This window comes from Simochromis diagramma, unplaced genomic scaffold, assembly GCF_900408965.1.
Source record: "Simochromis diagramma unplaced genomic scaffold, fSimDia1.1 OVJJ01000646.1, whole genome shotgun sequence".
Taxonomy (NCBI): domain Eukaryota; kingdom Metazoa; phylum Chordata; class Actinopteri; order Cichliformes; family Cichlidae; genus Simochromis; species Simochromis diagramma.
This window is the reverse complement of record NW_024387279.1, coordinates 3769097-3793951: the sequence shown is the minus strand read 5'-3', so window position 1 is coordinate 3793951 and position 24855 is coordinate 3769097. Positions and strand designations below refer to the sequence as shown.

The 24855-nt window shown below is 40.8% G+C and overlaps 1 protein-coding gene across 2 annotated transcripts in view; it reads left to right on the top strand.

The window, feature by feature from the left end:
• The window catches only part of cntn4 (contactin 4), a 191602-nt gene that overhangs the window by 74941 nt on the left and 91806 nt on the right, over positions 1–24855 (top strand). For both annotated transcript variants that reach the window (XM_040002982.1, XM_040002981.1), the window contains exon 5: positions 8355–8450. In XM_040002982.1, the coding sequence (XP_039858916.1) occupies positions 8355–8450 (96 nt within the window). The remainder of the gene's footprint in view (positions 1–8354; positions 8451–24855) is intronic.

Genomic DNA, 24855 nt, shown 5'->3' with positions numbered 1-24855 from the left:
GCTTTGTTGGGATCCAGCATTCATGATGGCCTCTGAATGTGTGTTAGTTTGAGTTGAGCTGGCATTTCATTGCCCTAATGTACTAATGTACAGGGAGTCACTGCCTAATAAAAGCTAATATTAACACTAACCAATCAGCAGTCAGTTTAAACTTAAATGCAATAAATGTACAACGAGATGCACAGTGTTGGTTTGTGTTTGGTATCAATTGTTAATGAACTGATGCAGCTAATGTCTAATGTGGGCTGTTTAAGTGCAAGGCTAGCAGGGAATGGAATAATGTGTGAACTTTACCACGTCAAATAAGCAGGGTGAATGTGGAAAAATGGCTTCCAGCTACTTCGCTTAAAAAGTAGGATTCAGTGTTTTTTGAACAGAGGACTGGGTAATCTTACTGTTTGCAACATGACTTTATTTTATCTGCATATGTTAGAATGTTGCAAATTTCATGGAAGTGCAGCATCAAAATATATGCACTTTAGTCTCAGTTCTAAAAAATACTACTCCATGCAACTCTATACTTATCTGAAGGGCTACCCAGAGACTGTATATAAATGAAGGCAGATGTAACAGAGCCTTACAGCAGACTGGCTGTTTTTACTATCACTGCCTTGGTGTTTTGGGGGATAGGGACTCTAACCACTCTATGATCTCAGAAACCAAGGCTAGCGTTGTGTCAGTCACATGGTAAAGGAAAATAAAACCCCAATTTATCCTCCTCCTTGGCTCGAATCTTCTGTAAAACTTGAAACAAGTGTCTGAGCTCATAGAGTCACCCAAAAAGTGGTGTTTTTAACAAAAAAGAGCTCAATGTCATGTTGCTATCGACTTTGGTACAACTGAACAACTTTGTAGAAGTCGCCCCCTGCTGGCATTAGCAAGAAGCAAGTTTAAGACACTGACTTGTCTTCTCATAATGTTCTTTTAGCTGCCAACCACAGTGCTTTTAGACTCAAGGTGGACCAGCTGAGGACCAGAGTCGAGGCAGGAGAATTAAAGATGCTTTTAAAGATTTTTTTTTTTTTCTTTCCATGCATTGTCTAGTGACAGACAGGCTGATAAAAATCACTGAATACACACCTCTGTGCTGGCTCCCACCTTTGCGCAGGCACAGACAGTACAAACATAGATATGATGTCCTCATACACACACAGACACATTATATCCACCTTCCACTTGAAGACAAAGAGCATCCTCAAGGGGGGTAGCAGGTTGTGATGGATCTAATGTTCACGGTTGGACGGGCTTGTTGAAGTATGATAAGTTGTGCTGGCATTTGGAAAGCTCATATGTCTGGGATGTGATCATCAGCTTAATCTGGATCATTGTTTGTAATGCCAGCCCAGGTTTGCAATAATTGATGCTAATGGATCTAGATGGGACATCAGGTTTACTTATTCCGAGGCTATTAATCATTGTTAGCCACTTCCCGTTTTGAACATTACTCTGAAGGTTTTGTGCGGAAAACATTAGCTCAGTTCTATAATATTTTAATGAAATTTCGAAGGGACTTGCGCTCGCCACTGTTCCTTTCAGTGACAAATTTAATGGATATGCTATTTGAGATATCCTTTGCAGGCAAAGTCTGTGCTTTCATGCTTCCTTTTGAACATGTGCACAGCTGCGTGCGCTTTTAAAAAAAAACAAAAAACAGGCTTTTGGTCAAGCCTCCCACCACAATGCACCCCAAGCCCCCCCCCCACACACACACACCCCCGCATCTGAAGGCATCGGCCGTACCATATTGTAAATTATGCTTTTTACGACTTTCCCAAAGTACCTTTCACAACAATGCTTCTTTTGGTCTTTTTTGGCTGCTGAGAGTGGATGACTGAAGGTGGAGGTTGGTTTTTGGGGAGGGTGGGGGGGTGGATTTTGCCACTATTGCTGCATGCTTTCAGCATGGGCGAGGCCATGCCTGTCGCTGTGAACAGGCACAATCAGTACCTTTAGTGAAGTAGACATCACCACTTCATAAATCCTAACAGCTTTCATCTCAGCCAAAAATAATGCCAAAGACTTTTTTTGGGGGGGAACAAATTCAGTACCTTAGATGTCTCTGGCTTTTGTTGACTTTGTTCTATAGGATCATATTTTGGGAAGGCTCGGATGCTTTTATCTAACCTTCTATCGTGTTTTTAGATGAAAGTAAATGGGGGGTTAATCCAAAAAAAAGAAGAAAAAAGATTCAGCTTTCACCATTTTTGAGCAGCCGTGAAATTTTGTATTATGCCCAATAATGCAAGCAGTGTTTAGGAGAAAACCGCGCGTCTATTTGCAGCTTTTTATTGTACCACCATTAATAAAAAAGACGCCTGTAGAAGCAAAATAATTAATTTCACAGAAGAGGCAAAGGGGAGAAAAAAAGCAGTGCAGATATTGCAGCTTTCATCAGTGATCTCTGATGAGCCACACCAGTCTGAGATAAAGCCCATTGGGAAGAAGGAAGTCGATTAGCCTTGCTACAACATTAATCACCTTTGAGTGACAGTTAAGAGATAACTAGGCAGTCAGTGTTCCTTTAAAAAACTGAAAAAAAGCAATAAAATAAATCACCTAATTTAAGCTTTGAGTCCTGATTGAATTCTACACACATCATAAACCTCCAAGAAAGCGTCTTATATGGACATCTGCAGACATATTTGCCCTGCGTGCCTTTTTAAGCGCTTTTGGTCACCAACCAGCCAAAACCGGGTGCCGGCTTTTCACAGTGTAGAAAAACTACGGGAATTTAGGAGGACAGTGATTTGCTGTGTAAAAATGATTGTAGACAGCAACTTTGTCATCCCATTTGTGGATGGCCGCACTGATGTTCACTTATCCATTTGTGTGGCAGATGTGTTTTTTACAGTAAAGAGCAGGACAAACAAGTGCATTAATCAAATAGGTGGATTTCTGTGCAAGTTCTTTAGGATTAAACTAATGTACAGCCACGAGCATAATAAAATATTTTATTATAAGATTTCTAAAATAATTGAGATGCTGGGCGCAGAAACCCAACCTCCAACAATATGAATGGTTTCATACAGTGCAAAGTATAAAGGAGTGGTGGTAAATGGCCTGTATTTATATAGTGCTTTACTAGTCCCTAAGGACCCCAAAGCGCTTTACATATCCAGTCATCCACCCATTCACACACTGGTGATGGCAGCTACGTTGTAGCCACAGCCACCCTGGGGTGCACTGACAGAGGCGAGGCTGCCGGACACTGGCGCCACCGGGCCCTCTGACCACCACCAGTAGGCAACGGGTGAAGTGTCTTGCCCAAGGACACAACGACCGAGGCTGTCCAAGTCGGGGCTCGAACCGGCAACCTTCCGATTACAAGGCGAACTCCCAACTCTTGAGCCACAATCGCAGATTATCTCTGAGGCTATATTATAATCACACTTTAAAATATAAAATTCTAATTCTAAATTTAATTATTAAGAATGTGTATGTGTAAAATTCGTGATTTTATGATGTAAAATCACAAATTTTTATTTTTAACTGGTTTAATTTATTGAGATATGTTGCAAGCTTGTGTTTTGTGTAGCATCTACCTTCTTAATATCTGTAGCCAGAACAAAATGAAGCATAATAATAATAATAATAATAACAATGTTGCACTCTGAAATGTTGTCAATTTGAGATTCAGTAAGACTATATTGGAGTTGATTACTTTCCTGCACTACTCTGTGGTAGTTTAAGCCCTGCCTGCATTATAATAGTGCAGCTGAGTGTGGTGGTTCTAAAACTGTGGGGCTCGCTCTACTCGGGGGGTATAGAGCTATTTCACGGAGGAGCGCATGACCAGGATGAAAAAATGTGGAGTGGATTTTAGAAGTTGAATAAAACTGTTTCATGTGGGAACAATAAACTAACAGGAGTGCTTTGAGACTTGCAGCGCTGTCAAGCTTCAGGGTGCAAAATTACAAAAGACAGTGGAGAGTTTTCTGACAGGTAAGAAAGGGAAATAACAGACGATGCATATAACCACCACATCGATCAAAATAGAAGGCAAGGAAGTATGATGGATATCTCTATCTCAAGTTCAGTAAACAATAAGTCATTCTTTTATGTTTTAAACTTCGTCATAATGTTATTTCATTAAAATAACATTTTCCAATGAGTGGTAAATGTCGCTTTTTTTTTCTGGCGCCATGATGCGTAGCAGCCTGTTGTTGTTGTTGTTGTTGTTGTTTCTTTTTTTGTGACTTTATCGTCTGATAAAGTTTGTTTTTCTTGCTCAGTGTGACTTATGTGTCTGTCTCATGGAGCGTTGCAGAGAGACGTTGCCAAACTCCCGGTGTTCCTCAGTCTGACTGTGCTAGATGGCCGGAATTTTCAGGAGGGTAGAGACGTTAATCTGAGCAAGAAGAAATGTGCATGGGATGCACTAGTCGTCATTAAAAAGTGGTGTAATCCCACACGTTACTGTGAAGGAACATTTGTGTGGCATGAATAAGAAAAAACAAAGCTTGGAGGATCAGCTGACACAGAGGATATGGCTAATTAATAGATCCCAACAACCCTGTGAACCACTTACTGCTCTTGCTAACTTTGCTGCTGCAAGGACAAAAGCAGAAAGTCTTCATACCACCTGCTGTCCTGTCAGATTGTTTGTTTTTTGGTGTAACCGAGCTCTTTCTTTAGTTTAAGCTTTTATGATATTATATTTATGTATTGAGCTGTTGTTTTGGGTGTTGTAACAGGAACTAAGAACGTTTGAAAAAAAAAAAACTTCATATTGTTACTGTGATTATTAGAGGTGGAGAAAAATCTGGGTGGATTATAGAAGGAGAGGTATGACAGAGACAAATCATGCACCGCTACCCTTCACAAGTAGCCGGCGTCTCTTACTCCATCAGTGAGTTTGTCTCCTAAAGTTCAGTGTCCTTCACAGTCACACACTTGTGCTCCCCTCTACACAATCACAAACAGTCCCTGATAAAACAAACTGCAGCACCATGACTCAGTTCCTGCTGCAGCCGGTGGGCAGCAAGCGCTACGAGTGAGTCCTGCGGGCTCAACACAGCTAGTTGTGCCGGCACCCCGGCCACGGCAGAGGCAGCGTGAACGTCAGCCTCACTTTGTTATGCTTTCTCAGCAGCCGTCCAAGTCTACTGGACAGCATGTTTTTAAATGTGAAGTAATCCATAGTGTCCTCTGCATGTGTACACCAGGAAGCCCAAGATGCTTTTTCTCAGCTCCTCGACCTCACTGAGCTCAGGTACAAGTGCCCCAGAGGCACAGACAGGAAAACAAAAACAAAGTCCTGCTCTGGTTTTTGTTTTTTGCTCTCCACCAACACCACAGTGCAACTTTGCTTTAGCAGTTGTAGCCAAGAACAATGAGAAGACACTATATTAGATGTTGCATGTGTATTATTCAGGCAGAAACTGGTGTTGTTCTTTAAAATTGTAGCACTCTGCCAAATTATTCTGAATGACTTTACCCCATGTATTGATTCAGGTGTTTTCTTTTTCTGTCTCTCTAGTTTTAGGCAAGAATGCTGACTTTGGTTTTACATCCTTGAGGGAGACACAGCCAATTTGACACTTAAAGGTCCAATCTGGCATTAATCTTTAGAAAAATATTAGGAATTGCTCTTTTAATAGGGCTTAAGACTCTCAGATCGCTATTAGTTAAAGCGTACTCTTGGGTTAAGAAGAGATTTATGTTTAAAGAAATAATTAAAGCCAGCCTCTTAATTGACTTGTTCTGTGGCCAATATGACATATATTAACTGACCTTATAGTCCTCTTCATAAATCACTGAGCCCGATAATTTTACATTTAGATCACTTGGAGCTGAACTAATCAGTAATCTCATTTGAGTGGATTGTTTGCAGTTTTGAGACGAGCAGGTCTGCAAAGACAGCGCTCGTGTCCGCGCCACCGCTCGAACTGACTTGACAATATTCTGCATATTGCAAGGTTAATTAAGGTTAATTAATCCAATTTGGAGAATATGTATGGATAAATCTGAGACAGTATATCAAGCCTCTTAATGTATTAATTCGCTGTCTGTCTTTTATTCGGTTCGGTAGCTAAAATCACATTTATGAATGATCTCTGACCTCAAACTGAATATTAAAAAAAAACAAGAAGTGGAATAAAGGAAGCCAGAAGAAGCTGTTTAATTTAATTATGCTGCCAATTAACCTCTAAATATACGAGTAGATCCATGTTTTCTTTGTACTTATTACAAGTATCTGTATTTAAATAGTTCCCTTAGGAATATATGTAGCACTCTTCAAACTGAGTTACCAGTGCAGACACTTAGTCTCTATGCAACGTGTGAATTACATTTACTGAGCTCTGTACATCATTAATGGAGCCAATTTGAAATGAACTGGTTCTTCTATAGCGCTTTTCTACTCTGTGTGAGCGCTCATTCATGCAAGCACTTCTCTATCTAACAGTCATACTCCGATGTAGCAGCTTGGGGTTCGTATCCTGCCCAGAATGGAGGGACTGAACCACCAACCTTCCGATTAGCAGATGATTTGCTCTGCATAAATCATCAGCAAATGTCAGATGTGGTTCTGACCTGCTATTGTTTCCATCAGCTGTCAAAGGAAAATACTTCAGTTTAACAGTACTTGTGGTGTCAAAGCCCCACTAGGAATAGCTTTGTGTGGTTCGGTGGTGGTAGGTTTGATGAATGAAAGGTAACCTGATTACCACCAGAGCTATTAAAATCCCTCATGTGTGACCTGCCACGGCAACCCTCTCTGCTTAGCAGCGAGGCTTCAGATTGCTGTCTGGCTCATATTAGTGTGGGTGTGTGTCTTTATTGATTTCAGTGCTCAGTTATAGTTTTTTTTTTTTTTTTCATCATGTATTCAGCTCAAGCTTAACTTACATTCATTATTCGCAACATACAATTACCAGTGCAGGTTACAGGGAGCAATAACAGGCCTCATTCTTTTCATTTCCCCCTTATCTTAAGTGTGTCCCCTCAAGTATGCAAAAGAAATAAATCCAGCAAAAAGAAATTAAGCAACAGACACACACACACACACACACACACACACACACACACACACACACACACACACACACACACACACACACACACACACACACACACACACACACACGAGTGAGTGCTTCCTTCCATCGACCTATCTTTGTGTGTTTAACAGGGGTGTGTCAAAAGAAGTGACACAAGGTGGCCCTCACCCCCCTTACCCACCGTCACCCCCATCCACACACACACTCACAAAAGCAGCCAAATAACTGAATGCAGCTCCCTTCCTTTGAGCAAAGGCACAATCTCTTCTGAACGTTTAAAGCAAACATATATTTAAAACTATTCTGCCTTTCCGATACTTTCTGTCCTTGTTAGTTTTTTAAAACAGTCCTAAGATTTTTGAGTTTGCATCCAAAACGTGTTCATAGTGCTGCAAACTTTGTCCGCTGTACTCACAAGACAATGCTTTTACCCAGTTGAAGGGGAGGCGTTGGAAAGTAATGCTAATGCTCAGTCCCCGAACGGTTTTTCTTCTAAAATTCATCACAGTTTTTCATCCAGATTCTACTTTTTAATTCTTATTTCTAATTAATCACGGAGGGAGTTTGTCAGGTTTTTAACAATAATAAATGAGAAATTTAATTCATTTGTCCTTTTAGTCATATCAAAGCATTTACACTTCCTATGACGACTTTGTATGATGTATAATAGTCAGGTACAACTTATCTGTCCTGTACTGATTTACGCTACCTGTGCTTTTTTTAAATCACTCATTGCTGTCTTCCTCCACCAAAACCCCCGTACTTGTGGCACCATCTCCGTGAATTTGGATATCGGCAGCACAGGCGCACGTGGGGGGGGGATTTGGCTTGAGGCAAAGCCAAAGGCTGTTTACTGCCAAAAATGTTCAGTTTGTTGCTGCTGAAGGTTCAGGCAGTCTTTAAAGGTTTTTTCTGACTTACTCAAAATGTTCCGTACGTCATGTTTTTGTATATCATTTGCTTGGCACGGGGCTTCAGGTTTTTTGCAACAGCGTCTGACAGCGTGAGTTTGAACTCTGGCCCTCAGAGTTTACAAGCACTGTATTTGACAGGATAAAGCATCAGTTTCTTCCCACAGTCTGAAGAAATATAGGCCATGAACTTTCTGGCGCTACGTGAGTGTGTGCTGTGTTTATGTCTGCGAGCTCTGTAATAAACAGGCAACCTGTTGTGAGCGTTTTCCCCACCTGCTGCTTTACGTTGCGCACAATGTGACCTTGAAAAGAAGTAAGAAAAACAGTAATTTGTTCATGACAGCACCTTCATGTGTATGCTAATAAAATGTAACAGCCTCCAGCTTGTGGAATATTTTACTTACTCCTGTTTTCTTGTTTTGTTTTTTCTATTTTGCAGACTTGGAAAACTTCAAGACTCAGAGAAGAAGCTCTGTTTCAGTGCGTGAAGGTCAAGGAGTGGTTCTGCTCTGCGGCCCTCCTCCTCATTCTGGAGGTAAAAATAATAAGTTCTCTTGATTTTTCTTTTTCTTTCAGTTGACTAGCAAGCATGTGTCTGTTTCACACTGAAAATTGGAAGTTATCTCACTGTGCAAAGTAACGATGACTGAAGCGCTTTCAGACGGAGCTCTTTGAGATGTACCTGTTTAACAGCGGCTTTCGCTAGGTAATCAACACCTTAAACCTGACGCTGTGGGGATGGAAAAATTTCCAAGCGATTCGTGCCTCGTGTAGGTGTGATCACTCTCGGCTGGGTCATGGGAAGTGGGACAGCCTCTCTGTTAGGAGCCTAAAGCTGAATGCGCTTTGATGAGAGGGTTATTTTTTGACTTCATTTCCATGGCAGTTAAAATAAACTATTGTGCAGCTCTATTTATTCAGCGACGTTTGCTCTCAAGCTCAAGGCAACGATACTCTGAATTTTATACGGTGTGAGAAGGTAGCATACAAATGATTTTGCTTGCTTGCTGAAAGCCAGATGAGAAGACCGTGCCAGACCGTGCAGTAGGTAAGCTTAGGCTGCCTTCTGAATTCAGGTGGGTTCGTTTAGATGTACTGATCTTGCTCAAGCAGCGACAAGATCATTCATATGGTTAGTTCAAACTGAGAGAAGAGTGTCATGAATTACATGCACTATTCAGACATTTGAAAAGCTGTCCTTTTTCATCACAGAGCAGGCTGTGACCAGAGGAACTGATTACAATCCGGGGGTCAAAAGTGAAGGAAATTGTGACCTCACAAATCACATTATTGGCCATCAGCCTAGATAACTCGGGAATGTGATACTTTATCCTTGAAGGAATTTCTTAGAATTTGGCTGATGCAAGCAATTCAACTACAAAATGTGGAAATATTTCACAAAAAATAACTTTTTTTTAAAAATATATGTCCAAAAGTTAAAGGTCAACTTCACTGTATTTTTATGAGGCCATTCAAAATTGAAACTAAATCTGAGTTTGAGAAATTTCTCACTGCGGCTACAATAATAATAATAATAATAATAATAATAATAACAATAATAATAACAATAATAATAATAATAATAATAATAATAATAAGCCTCGGTTATTTATATCATTTGTATTTGGACAATTTTATTAAAACACCAAAAGATAATTGAGGTAAACTCCTCAGTTAAAAATCAAGTTTTAAGCCAAGCTCTTCATTCCATTCGTCTAATTGCAGCAGATGTGTCCTTGTGCAGCTTCTTCAATTCGCTTATTAGAAGTGCTAAATGCAACAGCTGCTTGGATTACATTCTCCCAGCTGACAGCTACCTAACAAATATCACTGATTCATACACTGGTCTGCTTAGTAAAAATGCTGCTCGCATTGAATTGATTGTAATTGTTTGCAGCTTGTATCCTTTTGGGGTTTTAACCGGTGAAAGCTTGGCAAGCTGTGGAGTAATTTGGAATTTTAGATTTACTTTCAAATAGCCGAGCTGACATGCCCGTGTTTGATTGTTCTCTATACTGTGAATAGTTGCTTCGCTGATTCTCTTCATATCTGCCGATTTGTGCTGAAGTAATCCAATTAGGTTGTGTTTTTTAAGACCAACAGGCACATGAAAAGCCCCCTCAAGACACTTGTCTCCTCACTAATATACAGAGCCAATACAAGGTGTCAGTTAGAAGTCCATTTTAGTAAATTACATCTCTCTGTTGGAATAGAAGCTACCGCCGCTCTGTCATTCAGTTGGATAAACAGCCTTAATCATTTGTTGTTGCTGTGGTTCTTCTAACATTAAACATTTACGAGGACAAAACGTCTTCGGTTTATACCCTCTCATCTTGCCCCAGAGCCCCCGCACGTTTGAAACCTGCACGAGCGTGTTGGTTTGCATGACCTTTAAGAGAAATTCACTGCGATTATCTTCACCTGCCAGTCCGTACTGAGTGTTAGCTCACAAAATTATTTTCAAGGCATTTTTCAAATCCCTCACTCAGACAAAAATATCAGACAGCAGACACTAAATCGGGATTCAACAGGCTTCCCCACAAATCCTGGCCGGGCTATTGGCTCTAAACACACACACACGATTACATGTTCTGCCAAGCTGCCCATCAGAGGAACAGCATATTCAAACTGGCAACAATGAAAAGCAATCAATCAGCAGGCAAAGAGCTAAGTGTTTTGCCAGTAGTGCTTTTCTTTGTTGACCCGATACGCTGCTTTGTTGCATCTGAAACGGCACGCTGCACGGCGGGTGACAGGGCGCACCGCTGCTACTCTGGCGCTTCGGCGTCATGCTAGGGTCAGAGTGAACATGCACGATAGGGCATCCTTTGACATAAAGCCTTGCAATTAGGCAGCAAAATGTATCCTCTGAATGAATTCAAATTTAATTTGCCTGAAAGGAAGTGAGTGGCATAAAACATACTGAATTAAAATTAGTGAGCGCTCACCCTGAGAAATGACTAAATCTGTGCTTTGTTTAATGCTTGTGTGATTGTAATGCTTTGCTTGCTTGTTTGTAATTTGACAATTTTATTATTTATTTGTTTGTTTGTTTCTTGCCCTGTTTCCCTTTCTTTGCTTCACTTTAGTAGTTCCAGTTATTTTTACACCATTATAAAAAGGAGCGTACAAATACGCTTTAGCTCCTGGTGGTGTTCTTTTGTCTCTGCTCTTGTCATCAGAATCTAAAGCTAACAATTTATTCATCCTAAGATCTGGGAACTTTGTTTCTATCGCTTATTCGTTTCTCGCTATCTGTTAGTTTACTGAGTCACAAACCACATACACCAGCCTGATGATTTATTTCCACAGCAGAGCGCATGATGTGTATTAATACACTTCTGAAAATAGGACCCAATAAATACCATAAATAAATACTTTGTTTATTCCTTAAAACTGCAAGTCGCTTTACTTTTCCACAAAGCTTCTGGAACAGTGAAACTATGAATTTAAGACTGGTTTTAAGGCGCTTTTTGTTTTTTCACTAGTAACCAAGCCAGGGGACGGAGAAGACAAATCACAGGGGCCCTATACTTTTCACACACACAGATATGCACACATTTGTGTATTGTACAAATTCTACATGAAATAGTTTTGCCATTTTTTCCACTTTTAGCTGGTTTAAACATACAGTATGCAACTTTATTCACAATAGCGAATGGAGACATGAACTATTTGGACAAATGTCTTTATTTTTTAATTCAGGTGTTTTCACATGCAGTTTCACAGGTGTGTAAAATCAAGGAGCCAGCCATGCAGTCTGACTTTACAAACATTTGTGAAAGAAGGGGTTGTTCAAAAGCAGCGGTCCCCAACCTTTTTTGCCTTTAAGGTGTCGCTGATAAATACAACAAAATAAAACCAGTACTGGTACCAAAAAAACACGAAGATTTATTCATAACACACGGGAAAAGACCCAGGGAAACCGAGTTAACGATAAAAATGATTTAAAAAAGTAACGATTAAAAACCCTGATAACCTTAATTTCACACCTGAGCCTCAACTCTCGCGGCCCGGTACCAAACGACTCACGGACCGGTACCGGGGTTGGAGGCCGCTGTTCTAAAGAACTGACTGAATCTGAGTGTGGTACTGTAAGAGGATGCCACTGTTGTAACAAGTGAGTGTGTGAATTTTCTTCCCTTCTAGAGTATTTTAAGTGTTATTGCAAAATCGAAATCCCAACAACTCAGCCACCAAGTAACAGATCACATAAAGTTAAAGAGTTCCAGACCTCCTCTGGCATTAACATCAGCACAAAATCTGTGTGCTGGGAGCTTCATGGCATGGGTGGTACTCCCATAGGTGAAGGCAGCTTGTTTCCATATCATTTAACTTGAAAAAAATGAGACAAACAACAACTAAAAGCCTGTGGCTTGTCATCTTTATGAATAAGAATTGAAATCTGAGTGTCTGTAGTCGGCTCTGAGCTTCAACAGAGAGCTAACGTTAGCTTAAGTTTGCTTCATTTACAAAGGTGTCACTAACAAAAATGGGTTCTCTGAGGGTACACAGAGCGTAATAAGTATAATTAAATAAACAATTAATTTCAAAAGATGTGTGAAATGTTGCCAAGCTGTTAAAACATAGCAAGTATTCAGAACTCATTAAACAAACCATGCACTATGTTGCCTAAATACAATCCTCCAGTTCATGTGAGGGAATGTTTTGATGAATACCACTGCTCGTGTGATTAGAAACACTATGCTGGACAACAGTAAAAAGCTGCAGAGCCTCGGTTGAAAAGCTTTTACATGCTCTACTAGAGACATGAATTCAGGAAGCAGCTCAGTCATCAATCTCAGTTGTGTCCTTGTTTTATTGCAAATCTGTTTGGCGTGTCAAAAGATACGCAATGGTGTGTGTTTTCTCATAAATTCACAGAAACAAGATGACTAATGAGGAAAAGGCCATGCATCCAGGATGTGAAGACATTTTTTTTAATCTGCAGGCAGCCTGAAAGGAGACTCAGAATGATAACAACAGAACACAGGTTTATATTCAGGAAACAGTATTTTTCTCTTTTCTGAGGGTGTAAGAGAGGCCGCTAACCTGGCAGTTTTCAATCGGTCAAAGTACATTTTTCTAAATCTGTGTTGTGTTTGTTTCTGAATGCGACACCAGGCTGACATCTTGTAAGCTTGACAACATTTCAAGGTTTGTTTGAAAGCAATCCTTCTGAATAGAAAAAATATTAGACAGTTTCATCCAGTTGCTTTCAGCAACGAGCTAACCCTGTCCCAAACCCCGAAGAGTTATATGAAAAGTTGATAATGACACACATTCTCTGCTTGTTGTGGTGCACTGTTAGACTGGGGGGGGAATCATTTTCAGTCGTGTGCAGTCAAGTTTTATGATGCTCCTTTGGCACAGAGAGGATGAATCACAATGTGGCATCGGTAGAGTGACAGTCAATAACAGGACAATAATGACTGTCGAGCCACCTAAGCCACCTTCCTTCCCTGACAAGGACCTCATTGCATTTTAATCAAATTCTGCATGTGGGTGGTACTTGCAAGGAAAACCTCTGCACATCCCTATTCAGTGCCATATGTTTGCAGATCTTCCCATGGAGTTAGGACCCTCTGTGTAAGCCCAAGGCTCTGGTGGGTTTCCACCTGCCAGAGGGGGTTCTCAGAGGGCACATTATGTGTGGCAGACAGCTGTCCTGCCCGCTGTAAGCAGCATGGAGTCACCCATGCAGAAAGATGCGTTCGGACACAAGAAGTAGATGGGGATGGTGATAGAGAGAATGATTTCAAAGGAACAGAAAATTAAGGGAATGTGCTGGAAGGGAAGCACATATCTGCTGTATGTAAACCAGGATTAGATAGGATGTGTGCATGTGTATCTTTAGGGGGGGGTTGGTCAGCACATCTCTTTGTGCTATATCTACAGTAAACAGACACATAACTGTGTGGTGATAACAGCAACATGTGTGTTTGTGATAAGCATGACGTGTAACCTGCATATTATGGAAGCAAATATCATAAGCAGCATGCACAGCAGCTGCCTAGATTAATTACTGGTGACAATACAAACTATGATTAATGACACCGTAATGACAGATAAACAGGGATTGCGTCACTAACTATAATACAGATGACAAGGTAATATTAGGACTTACTAAAATCTATTAGATAAGGGTGTAACTATTCTGCAACCTTGCTCAGGTGATGATACAGTTGTGTATATTATCATGTGGTGATTTTGTCTTCCCTTATTGTGTTATCCTAGTTTATGCTAGTCGTGATGTAGGCGGTGTCCAGATTCATGGGCTGCATCCTCCTGAGGCCGCATTTGTAGACTGATTACGTCACAACGACGCAACGAAGGCTGTCCAAATTCGTAGACTCCGACAAATGCGTCCTCCTTTTCCCCGAATATGAAGGATGGGTCGGGTGTGTCCTTCGTGGCCTACCATACCCCAGAATTCATGGCGTGGCCCAGCCAATTCCAATTTCCAACAATGGCGGCCGCTACTAAGTTTTAATATTACTTTTATTGTTCTTTCTGGGTCACAAAGTAAACTTTTAAGATATTTTCAGGCGAGAATGTAGCTGTGTAAACGTCAAATATCTGCTCGGTTTATCAAGACATCGCATGTCTGGAAAAGTGCTTCGACGTTTTCGGAGACGTCTGTTACCCACCAGCTCGATAGCTAGCCGGGGCGATGACAGCGAACTCCCCGTACATCGTTTTCACATCACATCCCCCGTACATCTGGCCTTCGGAGGACCCGGCCCACTTAGACCGCGAAGGCCGGGTCCTCAGGAGGATGCAGCCATGAATTTGAACACACCTGTAAGGAGTTATTGTCTGGTCATTCAGGTGAGGAGAGCTGGAAATATATGAAAATACTGAAGTTTATTTTTCATTTATGATCAAATTATGATTGAGTGAGCATTTAGTTTTTTTCTGACCATACTATTCTACTTTCTTTTAACCTATTCTACAGAAAATATTATTATTACTGACATTAAAACATCACAGATATTAAACTGCTCAGCCAAGAAAAACATAAAGATTTATAAACTTAAATAAGATTAAAGTACGTCACATGAAATTAACATAGCATGTCCAATGATAGCTGCCTGAAGTTGTCAACCTGTTTTAGGTTTTCTGTTGGTATATTGATCAGTCGCCTGGCAACAGTATTCAAATAGCAGCTCAACTATCCTTCTGCTTGTCAAAAATAAGATATTTAAATTCCTTCTGAAGGCGCACTTTGATAAAGGCTATATGAAGTTTTAATCTCTTCATGCAGCATGAGGAGCGACATGTTTATTTCGTGGTATTTGTTGACTCATACTTAGTAGTTTCTCTTTTTTTCCCATCAGGGATTATTCTGCTCTTAATCTGATTAGCAGCTGACACATTTCAATCTCCATGAGTAATCTCCTTTCACAATCCTGTATTCAATCATATTTCTCCCTCTTCATCTGTCTGGAAACTTCAGCTCTCTGAAATAATATCGCATGTCACTGTCACACCGTCCATGGCTGAGCCAACAGAGCCTCTTCTGCAAACCCTTCTGGTTTTGATATAATCTAGCAGTTACCTCATGCCGAAGAAGAAACTTTGCAGACAAGCAACCAACAACATGACAGCGGCATGAAATGGGATATTTTTCTGAGAGTGACACTCGGGAGTTGATTGGAGTTTCAAATCACGTATGAAAAGGTCACAGAGGAGTCTGAACAGAGATCGCACACATTTCCCAAAAGACATGTGTGAGTGACATGTTTCCTCAATCTCCTTTAAGCTTCTTAAAGTTTACACTAGTTGTTGTTATTGTTGTGTTTGGAGTGCACGCACGCCTGTGTGTGCGGTATAAAAGCATTAAAAAGAGGGTAATTCACGGCCTCACACAAATATACGTTCATGTCATTCCATGTATAAAGACCATTTCCTTTTTCCTTTTCTTTATGGGTTTTTTTTTTTAATGGCGTGTAAGCGACTGCGTCCCCTCTGCCAGGCTGCAGTCACATGGCATGTCCTTGGGCTCCACTGTGCTGCCACATAAACACAAATCCCTCAGTGCCTGTGGGGATTTCATCCCAGAAGAAATGCGCTGTCACCTGCTGTGCAAGGGGAAAATAACAATTGTCGAAAACATGACAGCTCCGTCCACACACCTAGCTTGCCTAGCAGAGCATTGGACAGCAGTTGTAAGTTGAATTCATAGCACTTTTATAGCTGGCTTGCCATCACAGGCCTTTAACTGCTTCTGGTGCTGCGTAGAATTCAGCTCACTTAGTGGGATTGTGCACAGATCTGTGCACACTCAGTTAAGTCATACCCTAGAAAATCCTCTCATGTGTTGAAAGAGTTCAAGTTATAGAAGACCTGGTTACCATCTTTAGTTCAAAGATAAGACTAATTCATTATTTTCTTGAATGCATTTCAAAGTGTGATTATCAACTTTTACCAAACCATACATTAATAAAGATTTTTGATTCACAGTGATATAAATCAGAGAAACTTACCCGACGATTCACATTCGAGAAATGAAAAAATATTTTCTCAGTGGTTCACTGGCATGACAAATAGTACAGAAACGGCCCTTTAGTAACAGCATCAAAGTGGAAACAAAACTACAATACAGACTTCAGCTCTGTAAAGTTTGCCTGCTGACCGATGTGGGGGAGTCGTACTGCATTTGCGAAGCATTTTGTGACTCCAGAGGGAGCCTCGCAAAGCCTGAAATAATGCCTCAAATGATGCTGGCCAACCCAGAAGAAGACAAGACTGAAAATGAAAGAACAGCGAGAGCAAACCAGACCTCCGCAGCCCACTCTTTGAGGCTTGCTGCTTTGGCAACTTTCAGTATAACAAACCTGCATCTTAAACTGGCCTGTCAGGGGTTGAGTTGTATTGTAGGAAATGTAGGCATTATATCTTTGCATAAAAGAAGAATGAATGGAACAAGTATATTTGCTGCATCAATTCTGATTTTTTTGAGACTTTACATCGTGACACAATGCTAAAAGAATGCAAAGCTGCGTCAGTGGTGGACACTCAGGGGGAGGTTTGCTGTGGCTCTTGGGCAAATATTTTTTACACATTATTTTCCTCACGGTAAAGGGCCGGCTTCATCTGTGGCAACAGAGAGTGTCTCACGAGTGCAGGACTACTGGGGATTTATTGTGTCCCGTACGTCCCGCTGTGATCTCTTTTTACCTGTTGAAAGAATGATGCAAGCTGACGCCTGTGCTAACGCAGCATCGGGTAGATGTTGCGTGGATGTTGCAATCTTGTTCATCTCCTTCAGGGAACAGAGGTTATAGTCAAAACAGATTTCTCAGAGGCACACGTCTCCTTTTGTTTTCGTGCATTTCAAAGTCAGTTACAGGTGGAGCTGGGTATCAAAGGTTAAACTGCTGGTGATGTTGTTCTTAGACACATCGATGATCTTTGCTCCAGCTTGCCGCTGCTGCACTTTGCGCGGTTTACATGTTCAAGGTGATGTAATTAGAAAAGACATTCAGTTTAGACTGTATCACACTGTGTAGATTTTAATTATATTCATGCAAGATTTCAATGTTTCCTCACATCATTGTGTTTGCTTAATTTTTTCCTGTTCTTATATTCATGTTACATCACAAACACGGCACTGCAGGCATCGTGAAGTGTCTCACAATTTACGAGCAATGTGACATTTCACAGATTAGAGAGAAATATTAATGCCAGGATGACAAACTCCACTGTGAGTGTCTGAGAATAGAAAGTAAAGCAGGTAGGTCACATGTTATGATGCCCAATAAAAATTACATGGAAAAAAGACGGGGGTCACATGTTTTCTGCACATGTGCACATGCTGTTTAATCACTACACTTGTAGTCGTCCTTTATGTAGTCAACAGTAGGTGAGAAAAGCAAAACAGAGGGAAAAGGAAATGCATATCCAACACATTAGAGCAACACATACATAGAATCCATCTAATTATCAGTTTGTGTCATGCAATGTATACACAGCCGGCGTTGATGGGAATTTTGACCCCTATGTAAAATCCTTCCAAACACTGTGCTACTTGTGCACATCAGAAAGAGCATTTCTCGTTCTTTGTTAGCATTTTCAGATGTTTTAGGAAATTTGGACAAATGACTACAACCGTTTACAATTTGCAAGTTATCACATGCAGAGTAGTCTGCCTTGTTGCAAAACAGCAAGCAGGCAAAAGTCCACAGCTGTAAGTCCTGAGTTTGAGTATTGTAAAACATATTTATAGATCTTGAGCACAGCAGCGTTGCAGCAATTTGCGAGCATGGAGGAACCTGCTCAAATAAACATTTTACGGGTGCGGCAACCCCCCCGTGGAAGAGGAAGGGGAGTGAGAATGTATGGCAGTGAAGCAAAGAGAAGAGAAGAAAGAAACGAAACATGAACATGGAGGATGTGGCGTGCACGCCTGTTCTTCTGTTCTCAGCTTGTAAGAGAGAGCATCAGGTGTGAAGCTAATGAGAGTCTGTGGCAGCAGAATGTCCAGTGATTCCCAGCAACACTTGGTTGCCGTAGTACACATACAGTACTGTGCAGACAGCAGGGCTAAGGTCCGGGTGTAAATGATCAAGCCACCTCTTGTTTCTTTATATTTTGCGAGGATCATGGGATATGGGTGGAGTGAGGAAACCTGAACATGATAGAAGACAAAAACATTCAAATTAGTTTGAAAGTGCATATTTGGTATGACCACCTTTATTCTTCAACACAGCCTGAGCTCTCTTAGACAAGCTTTGATGTGTGTGTTTTTTTTTTAAGGATCCTTCTTCAAGGACACTCAAAGCTCTTCTTTGGATGTTGGGTGCTTTTTGTTGCGTTCTCTCTCAAGATGATCCCACACAATAATGCTTCAATAATGTTGAGGTCTGGGCTCTCGGGATGCCGATCAATGACTGAAAGTGTTCTGTTGAGTGTTTTCCTATCCAGGTATGCTTTTACTGCATTAGCAGGCTGTTTGGGATCATTGTCGCACTTAAAAATGAAGCCGTCGCCAAATAGACACTTTCCAGATGGTACGGCAGGATGGGTCAAAATCTGTTTACAGTTTTTCTGTGTTCATAACTAAAGATCACTTTAAAGAATAACCAGAAATTCTGGCTTCTTGGAATCAAAATATAAAGAAATGAGTGCAGAGCTGTAGGATTTCAGTTTCCACAGTTTCTGTCTGTGTAATGTGACCATTGGTTCAAACTTCAGCTGGTTGTCTTGACTGTTCTGCCAACATGTGATTTGCATTTACCAGCAGTCAAACCTGTGTACCTAACAAAGTGGCCAGTGAGTGAACATTCAAGATACTTTATGTAACCGGAGCATGTTATAGCAGCCGGCCGTCAGCTACAAAGTGATGCAACAACAAGCAAATCTCATTATATGTTAAATGAATAGATGCACATTGAATAAACTATTAAAGGTTTAGTGGATCTTAACTTGAGTCATAGTATTTTTTTTCCAACTAAATGAAAAATAATTAAATTTAGGTTGAGGAAAATGTGATGACTGTAGGACTCGTGATATATGAACTATGAGTGTCTTGAATCTGTAATACGAGAAGACCTGGCTTCCAAAACCACATCAGACAACAAGGACTTGAGCAGGAGCCGCGATTGTTTTCCGCTGCGTGTCTTCCAACGTGACCACTGTCATCAAACATGCTACCTGCACTTACAATCAGCCATAGGAAGACAGGGAAATGGGGGCTGAGTGCAGAATCAGGCACGACACACCCTGCCAGACCAGACTGCAGCACAAAGGCAGAGTGAGGTGCTGCCTCCACACTGCATCCACACGTTTGCTCCCCAGCTGACAGGCCAGTGTCAGAGCATGGCAGGAATCTATGGTAATTGCTTTCTGCAGAGTTCAAGGAAGGAGAATGGATTAACACAACCTGGTTACAGCGCCGGCTTCTTTTTAGACCGAGCCGCCGCTGCGATGTTTGTTTCTCCCAAATGTGCAGTCCGGTTCCCCTTCGGTCTGTCAGTGTGGATCAGAGGAAACAAGAAGGGCTGCGAGGCTGTCTGTCTTTTTCAAAGCAGACCGCATTAATGGGCTGCCAGTGTGACCCAACCGCGCTCTTTGTACTGCACGACTACTGTGTTTAGTCGTGGACTTAATGCTGCTGACCTCTATTTTCTAATGGGGGGAGACCTTTAAGGGGCACTCAAGACTGAAATCACTTGTGTCTATTCCAAGAGTAGTTGTGTCTGTGTGTGTGTGTGTGTCTTTTGTCCTGTTTTTCCTCCCACCCGAGGCTTCGAGAGCGCTGAGCATGTGCATCCTGTCCGGTCCTGTAAAGGAAACAGTGGATCAGAGGATTCTCGGAGCCCGGAGCAGAGATGGGAGTACTGCACTCAGTTACACAACGTGGGATGACAGTAGTCTAACAGTGGAAGGCGTCTCTCGAGTTTCTTTTATTTTTGCTTGTCTGTGTGCTGAAGATGCTCTCCTAAATCACTGAGCGCGTAGATTCTAACAGGAATAAATTGTACGTTTGTTTTCGGGGGCTTTCCTCGTGTGGATTGTGTAGCCGTGTTGTTTTGCTGCATGCGCCCTCCTCTCATCAGCTCATGAAGTACTTTAGAAAAAAATTAGATCATGTTGTACTAGCTCAGTGTGTGTTTTTTGTTTTTTTTTACCCAGTTTGACACATACCCAGCAACCCCTCCTACTCAGTATGTAATACCGTGTGCGTGACGCTTGTAATCAGAGAATTATTCATCCTGGAAAAGGACAACTGTGTGCTGTTTTGTTGTAAATTTTTGCCTTCTTTTTTTTGCAGTATGCTCACATCCCACAGCTTTGTAATTGGGCAATTAAAAATGCATCTTGTTGTCACAGCGTGCCCTTACATCTATTATTGATATGAAGTGATGAGGCTACTGGTGCTGATCATACATTATGATGCCAAACCATACTGATGTAACAGTAAAACTCCTTAAGTCTTTCTTTATTGACAGATGGGTGCTTTGTTTTCTGGCAAAAAAAAAAGAGCGAGATCTTTGGTCGTTCGTGCTTGTTGCAAATATTGTCGTCTGTGTTCAAATTAATATGAATTGCTTTTAGCGGATAAGCACACAACACTCCCGCCTCCACCCCCACCCCCAGGGACAGTGTCAGTGCAGGCTTGGGGCAACAGCAGGAGGATGAGAAGCAGGCCGGGGCCTGTGTTGTGGAGAAATTAATCACATTACACGAAACCAAAAACATGACTACCTTTTCTTTTTTTTTAGCGACTGGCTGACGTCACTGAATTTAACAGCCGTTGCATTTATTTATTTTTATAAATTTATTTATAAATTTATTTACTCCTCTGCAAATTTGTTCAGTTTTCATTTGCTGCATGTCCTTTTTCTACCTCAAATCAGCTGTTAGCACAAGTGCACATGCCTTTCATTTCACTGGAGTTTCACTGGACAAAGCCTTAATAGAAAACTGAATGCATTTCTAATGACTTGGTTTGAAGCATAGCTGTGAGTGGCAGAATTCATTATGCATACATCTTTTGATGGCTGTGTTTTTTTCACTGTATATGGAAACTAAAGGGCTGCTGCAATAAAGACCCAGACGCAGACTCGTTGAATAAGAAGCACTTGAACTCAATCTCTGGGCAGTATTTACTTTTAAAGGAGTAGTATTGCATTTTCTATATTTTATTTTTTTTATCATAAGTTTATTTTGTTTGCCTAAAAGGATATTATACCTTTCTGGGAACACTGTATATGTATCCAAATTATTATGTATTCAAATGGCTATAGCCTTTTATATACATAACAATTTTACAATTACTGTAATGTGCATATAGTCAATAAATATTATTAATAATACAATTAATAAGGTGTTATTTAGAATTCTCAAATGCTTATATGGTCACTTTGACCTTCAAATCAAGCTCGTGACCTTGAAGCACAGGTCAAAGGTCAAATGTAACATGATATTTTAAATCCTTATACCATACTTTCTGCGTGTTGTATATGACAATACACACTATATAGGAATCATAGTTTCTAAGTTACAAGGCTTAGAAACCTGACAAATTTTAGTGAAATTTTATTTGATTACTAACACGACCCCACGCTACATCCCTACACAATTTTAACAGAATTCATAAACTAGTTTTTGAGCTATCATGTTTGAATGACATGCTCGCGCATACACGCTACCAAAACCTAACCTTGGTAGATATAATTAAAACAACTGGGAAAAAAAACTTTATTCAGGCAAGTAGAAAATTCAAAAATCCAAACCAAACCAGAAGACATGTGAGGGAAGACAGCAGTACAGTGTGACAAACAAATGCAAACATAATGATTAGGAAGATGGCAAATGTGTGTTACATTGTAACCTTGGTTCTCTGATTGAGAGACTATCTCACCACTACATACAGTGGGGCAAAAAAGTATTTAGTCAGCCACCGATTGTGCAAGTTCCCCCACCTAAAATGATGACAGAGGTCAGTAATTTGCACCAGAGGTACACTTCAACTGTGAGAGACAGAATGTGAAAAAAAAATCCATGAATCCACATGGTAGGATTTGTAAAGAATTTATTCGTAAATCAGGGTGGAAAATAAGTATTTGGTCACCTCAAACAAGGAAAATCTCTGGCTCTCACAGACCTGTAACGTCTTCTGTAAGAAGCTTTTCTGTCCCCCACTCGTTACCTGTATGAATGGCACCTGTTTGAACTCATCATCTGTATAAAAGACACCTGTCCACAGCCTCAAACAGTCAGACTCCAAACTCCGCCATGGCCAAGACCAAAGAGCTTTCGAAGGACACCAGGAAAAGTATTGTAGACCTGCACCAGACTGGGAAGAGTGAATCGACAATAGGCAAGCAGCTTGGTGTGAAAAAATCAACTGTGGGAGCAATCATCAGAAAATGGAAGACATACAAGACCACTGATAATCTCCCTCGATCTGGGGCTCCACGCAAGATCTCATCCCGTGGGGTCAAAATGATCATGAGAACGGTGAGCAAAGATCCCAGAACCACACGGGGGGACCTGGTGAATGACCTGCAGAGAGCTGGGACCAAAGTAACAAAGGTCACCATCAGTAACACACTACAACGGCAGGGAATCAAATCCCGCAGTGCCAGACGTGTTCCGCTGCTGAAGCCAGTGCATGTCCAGGCCCATGTCCATGTCTTTACAAATCCTACCATGTGGATTCATGGATTTTTTTTTCACATTCTGTCTCTCACAGTTGAAGTGTACCTCTGGTGCAAATTACTGACCTCTGTCATCATTTTAAGTGGGGGAACTTGCACAATCGGTGGCTGACTAAATACTTTTTTGCCCCACTGTACATATGGAATACGTAATGTAGTGGAGAGCTACAATAGAACACCAACTATGAGACACAAGATGACGAGACAGAGGAACAAGAGAAAAGAAACAGGAGCTACCAAAATAAGACAGGAAGTAACAAAATGAGGGAACATGGAGGTGTAGGCTTAACAACACAGTGAACAGACGAGAGCAGGAAAACTGAAACTCGTGAAATTAAGTCTAAGTTTTATTACAAGTTACAAAAGGAGACGCAAAAATGAAGTTGAGAATAAAACATGGAAAACAAACAGGAGGAAGAAGCTAAGATTTCAAGGTAGCTGCGTATCTTAGAGGGCAAATATGTGTATGTTTCCAAGCAGTGAAAGTACATCTTTGCATAGTTGTTGTACTGCAGATGCTTTGTGTTTCACTTGATACAGAATGACATTATGTAAACTATTAACCATATGCTTTTTAAGGGTTTTTCTTCTTTTCGTTTATTTAGGCCAAATGAAAAAAGTGCTGTCATCATCAAAGTTTTTACCCAGTCAAATGAGTTTATATGACACATGAAGTCATTTCATGTTACAGAAACAGTTGCTGTTGATTTAATGCAAATTAAATTAAATTAAATCTGCAGTATCATTTCTCAAAATAAAGATGCTGAAAAAAGGATTGTAGTGTTCCAAGTGTCATGGACTCCTGGACTATGATTTGTGACAGAAAGATTCTCCATCAAGATGTTAAGTTAGTGGCGCTGGCTGTTGTGCATGTGCAGTGTGTTTTTATATCTGAGCAGTAAGTTTAGCTAGCAACCGGCCACCATGACTGAGGCTGCTGTGGCACGAGAGACATCTGGCCAGTGTTCCTGTTCAAGTTACTCTGTCAGTGCTAAATGAAGCAGTGATCCTGAAGCTATATGGTGCTTGACACACAGTTCCTACTAAGAACTGAGTTTGGCTGCTTAATTACACTCAACATCTTTTGACTGACACAGGACCACAGTGACTCCCTAAAATCCCTCAAGTTAATTTATATGGCACCAAATCACAATAACAGTTGCATCAAGGCATCCTGCAGTACATGGGAAAGATAAAGACCTACAGTAATACAGAGAAATCCCCAACAATTTGCGCACCCCCTATGAGCACGTACTTGGCGATAGTAGGAAGGAAAAACACCTTTTAACAGGAAGAAACCTCCAGCAGAATCAGTCAGTGTAGATGACAACAGCTACTACTTCATTAAATCTCTTAATCACAATTGAATAGAAAATGCACTTTTAGTATTGTTGATATATTTATGCTGCATTCTGGTGCAGAATTTTTAGAGCATTTGCATTTTATGTGCTTATCTTTATGAAACCACCTTCTCTGAAGCATATCTGCTGAGATACTCACACAGCGCAGTCTAACTGTCCATCCATAATGCCACAACTTGATGAAGTAGTTTTCTTTCAGCTCATCATAAAGAATGATAGACCTGCTGGGTGATTACTGCCCACCGTCTTTGTCTTCGTGCTCCGTCTTTCCATAATAGCAAATCTGTGCAAAGAGACGGGCATGTTTGACGTCCTCGTCTTGTTCGCTCTTTGAATATTCAGTGAGGCCTGTCCTTTGAAGCTGCTCCTGGATCTCTTTGTGTGAGCGAAGCAGCTTTATTCATTGTGA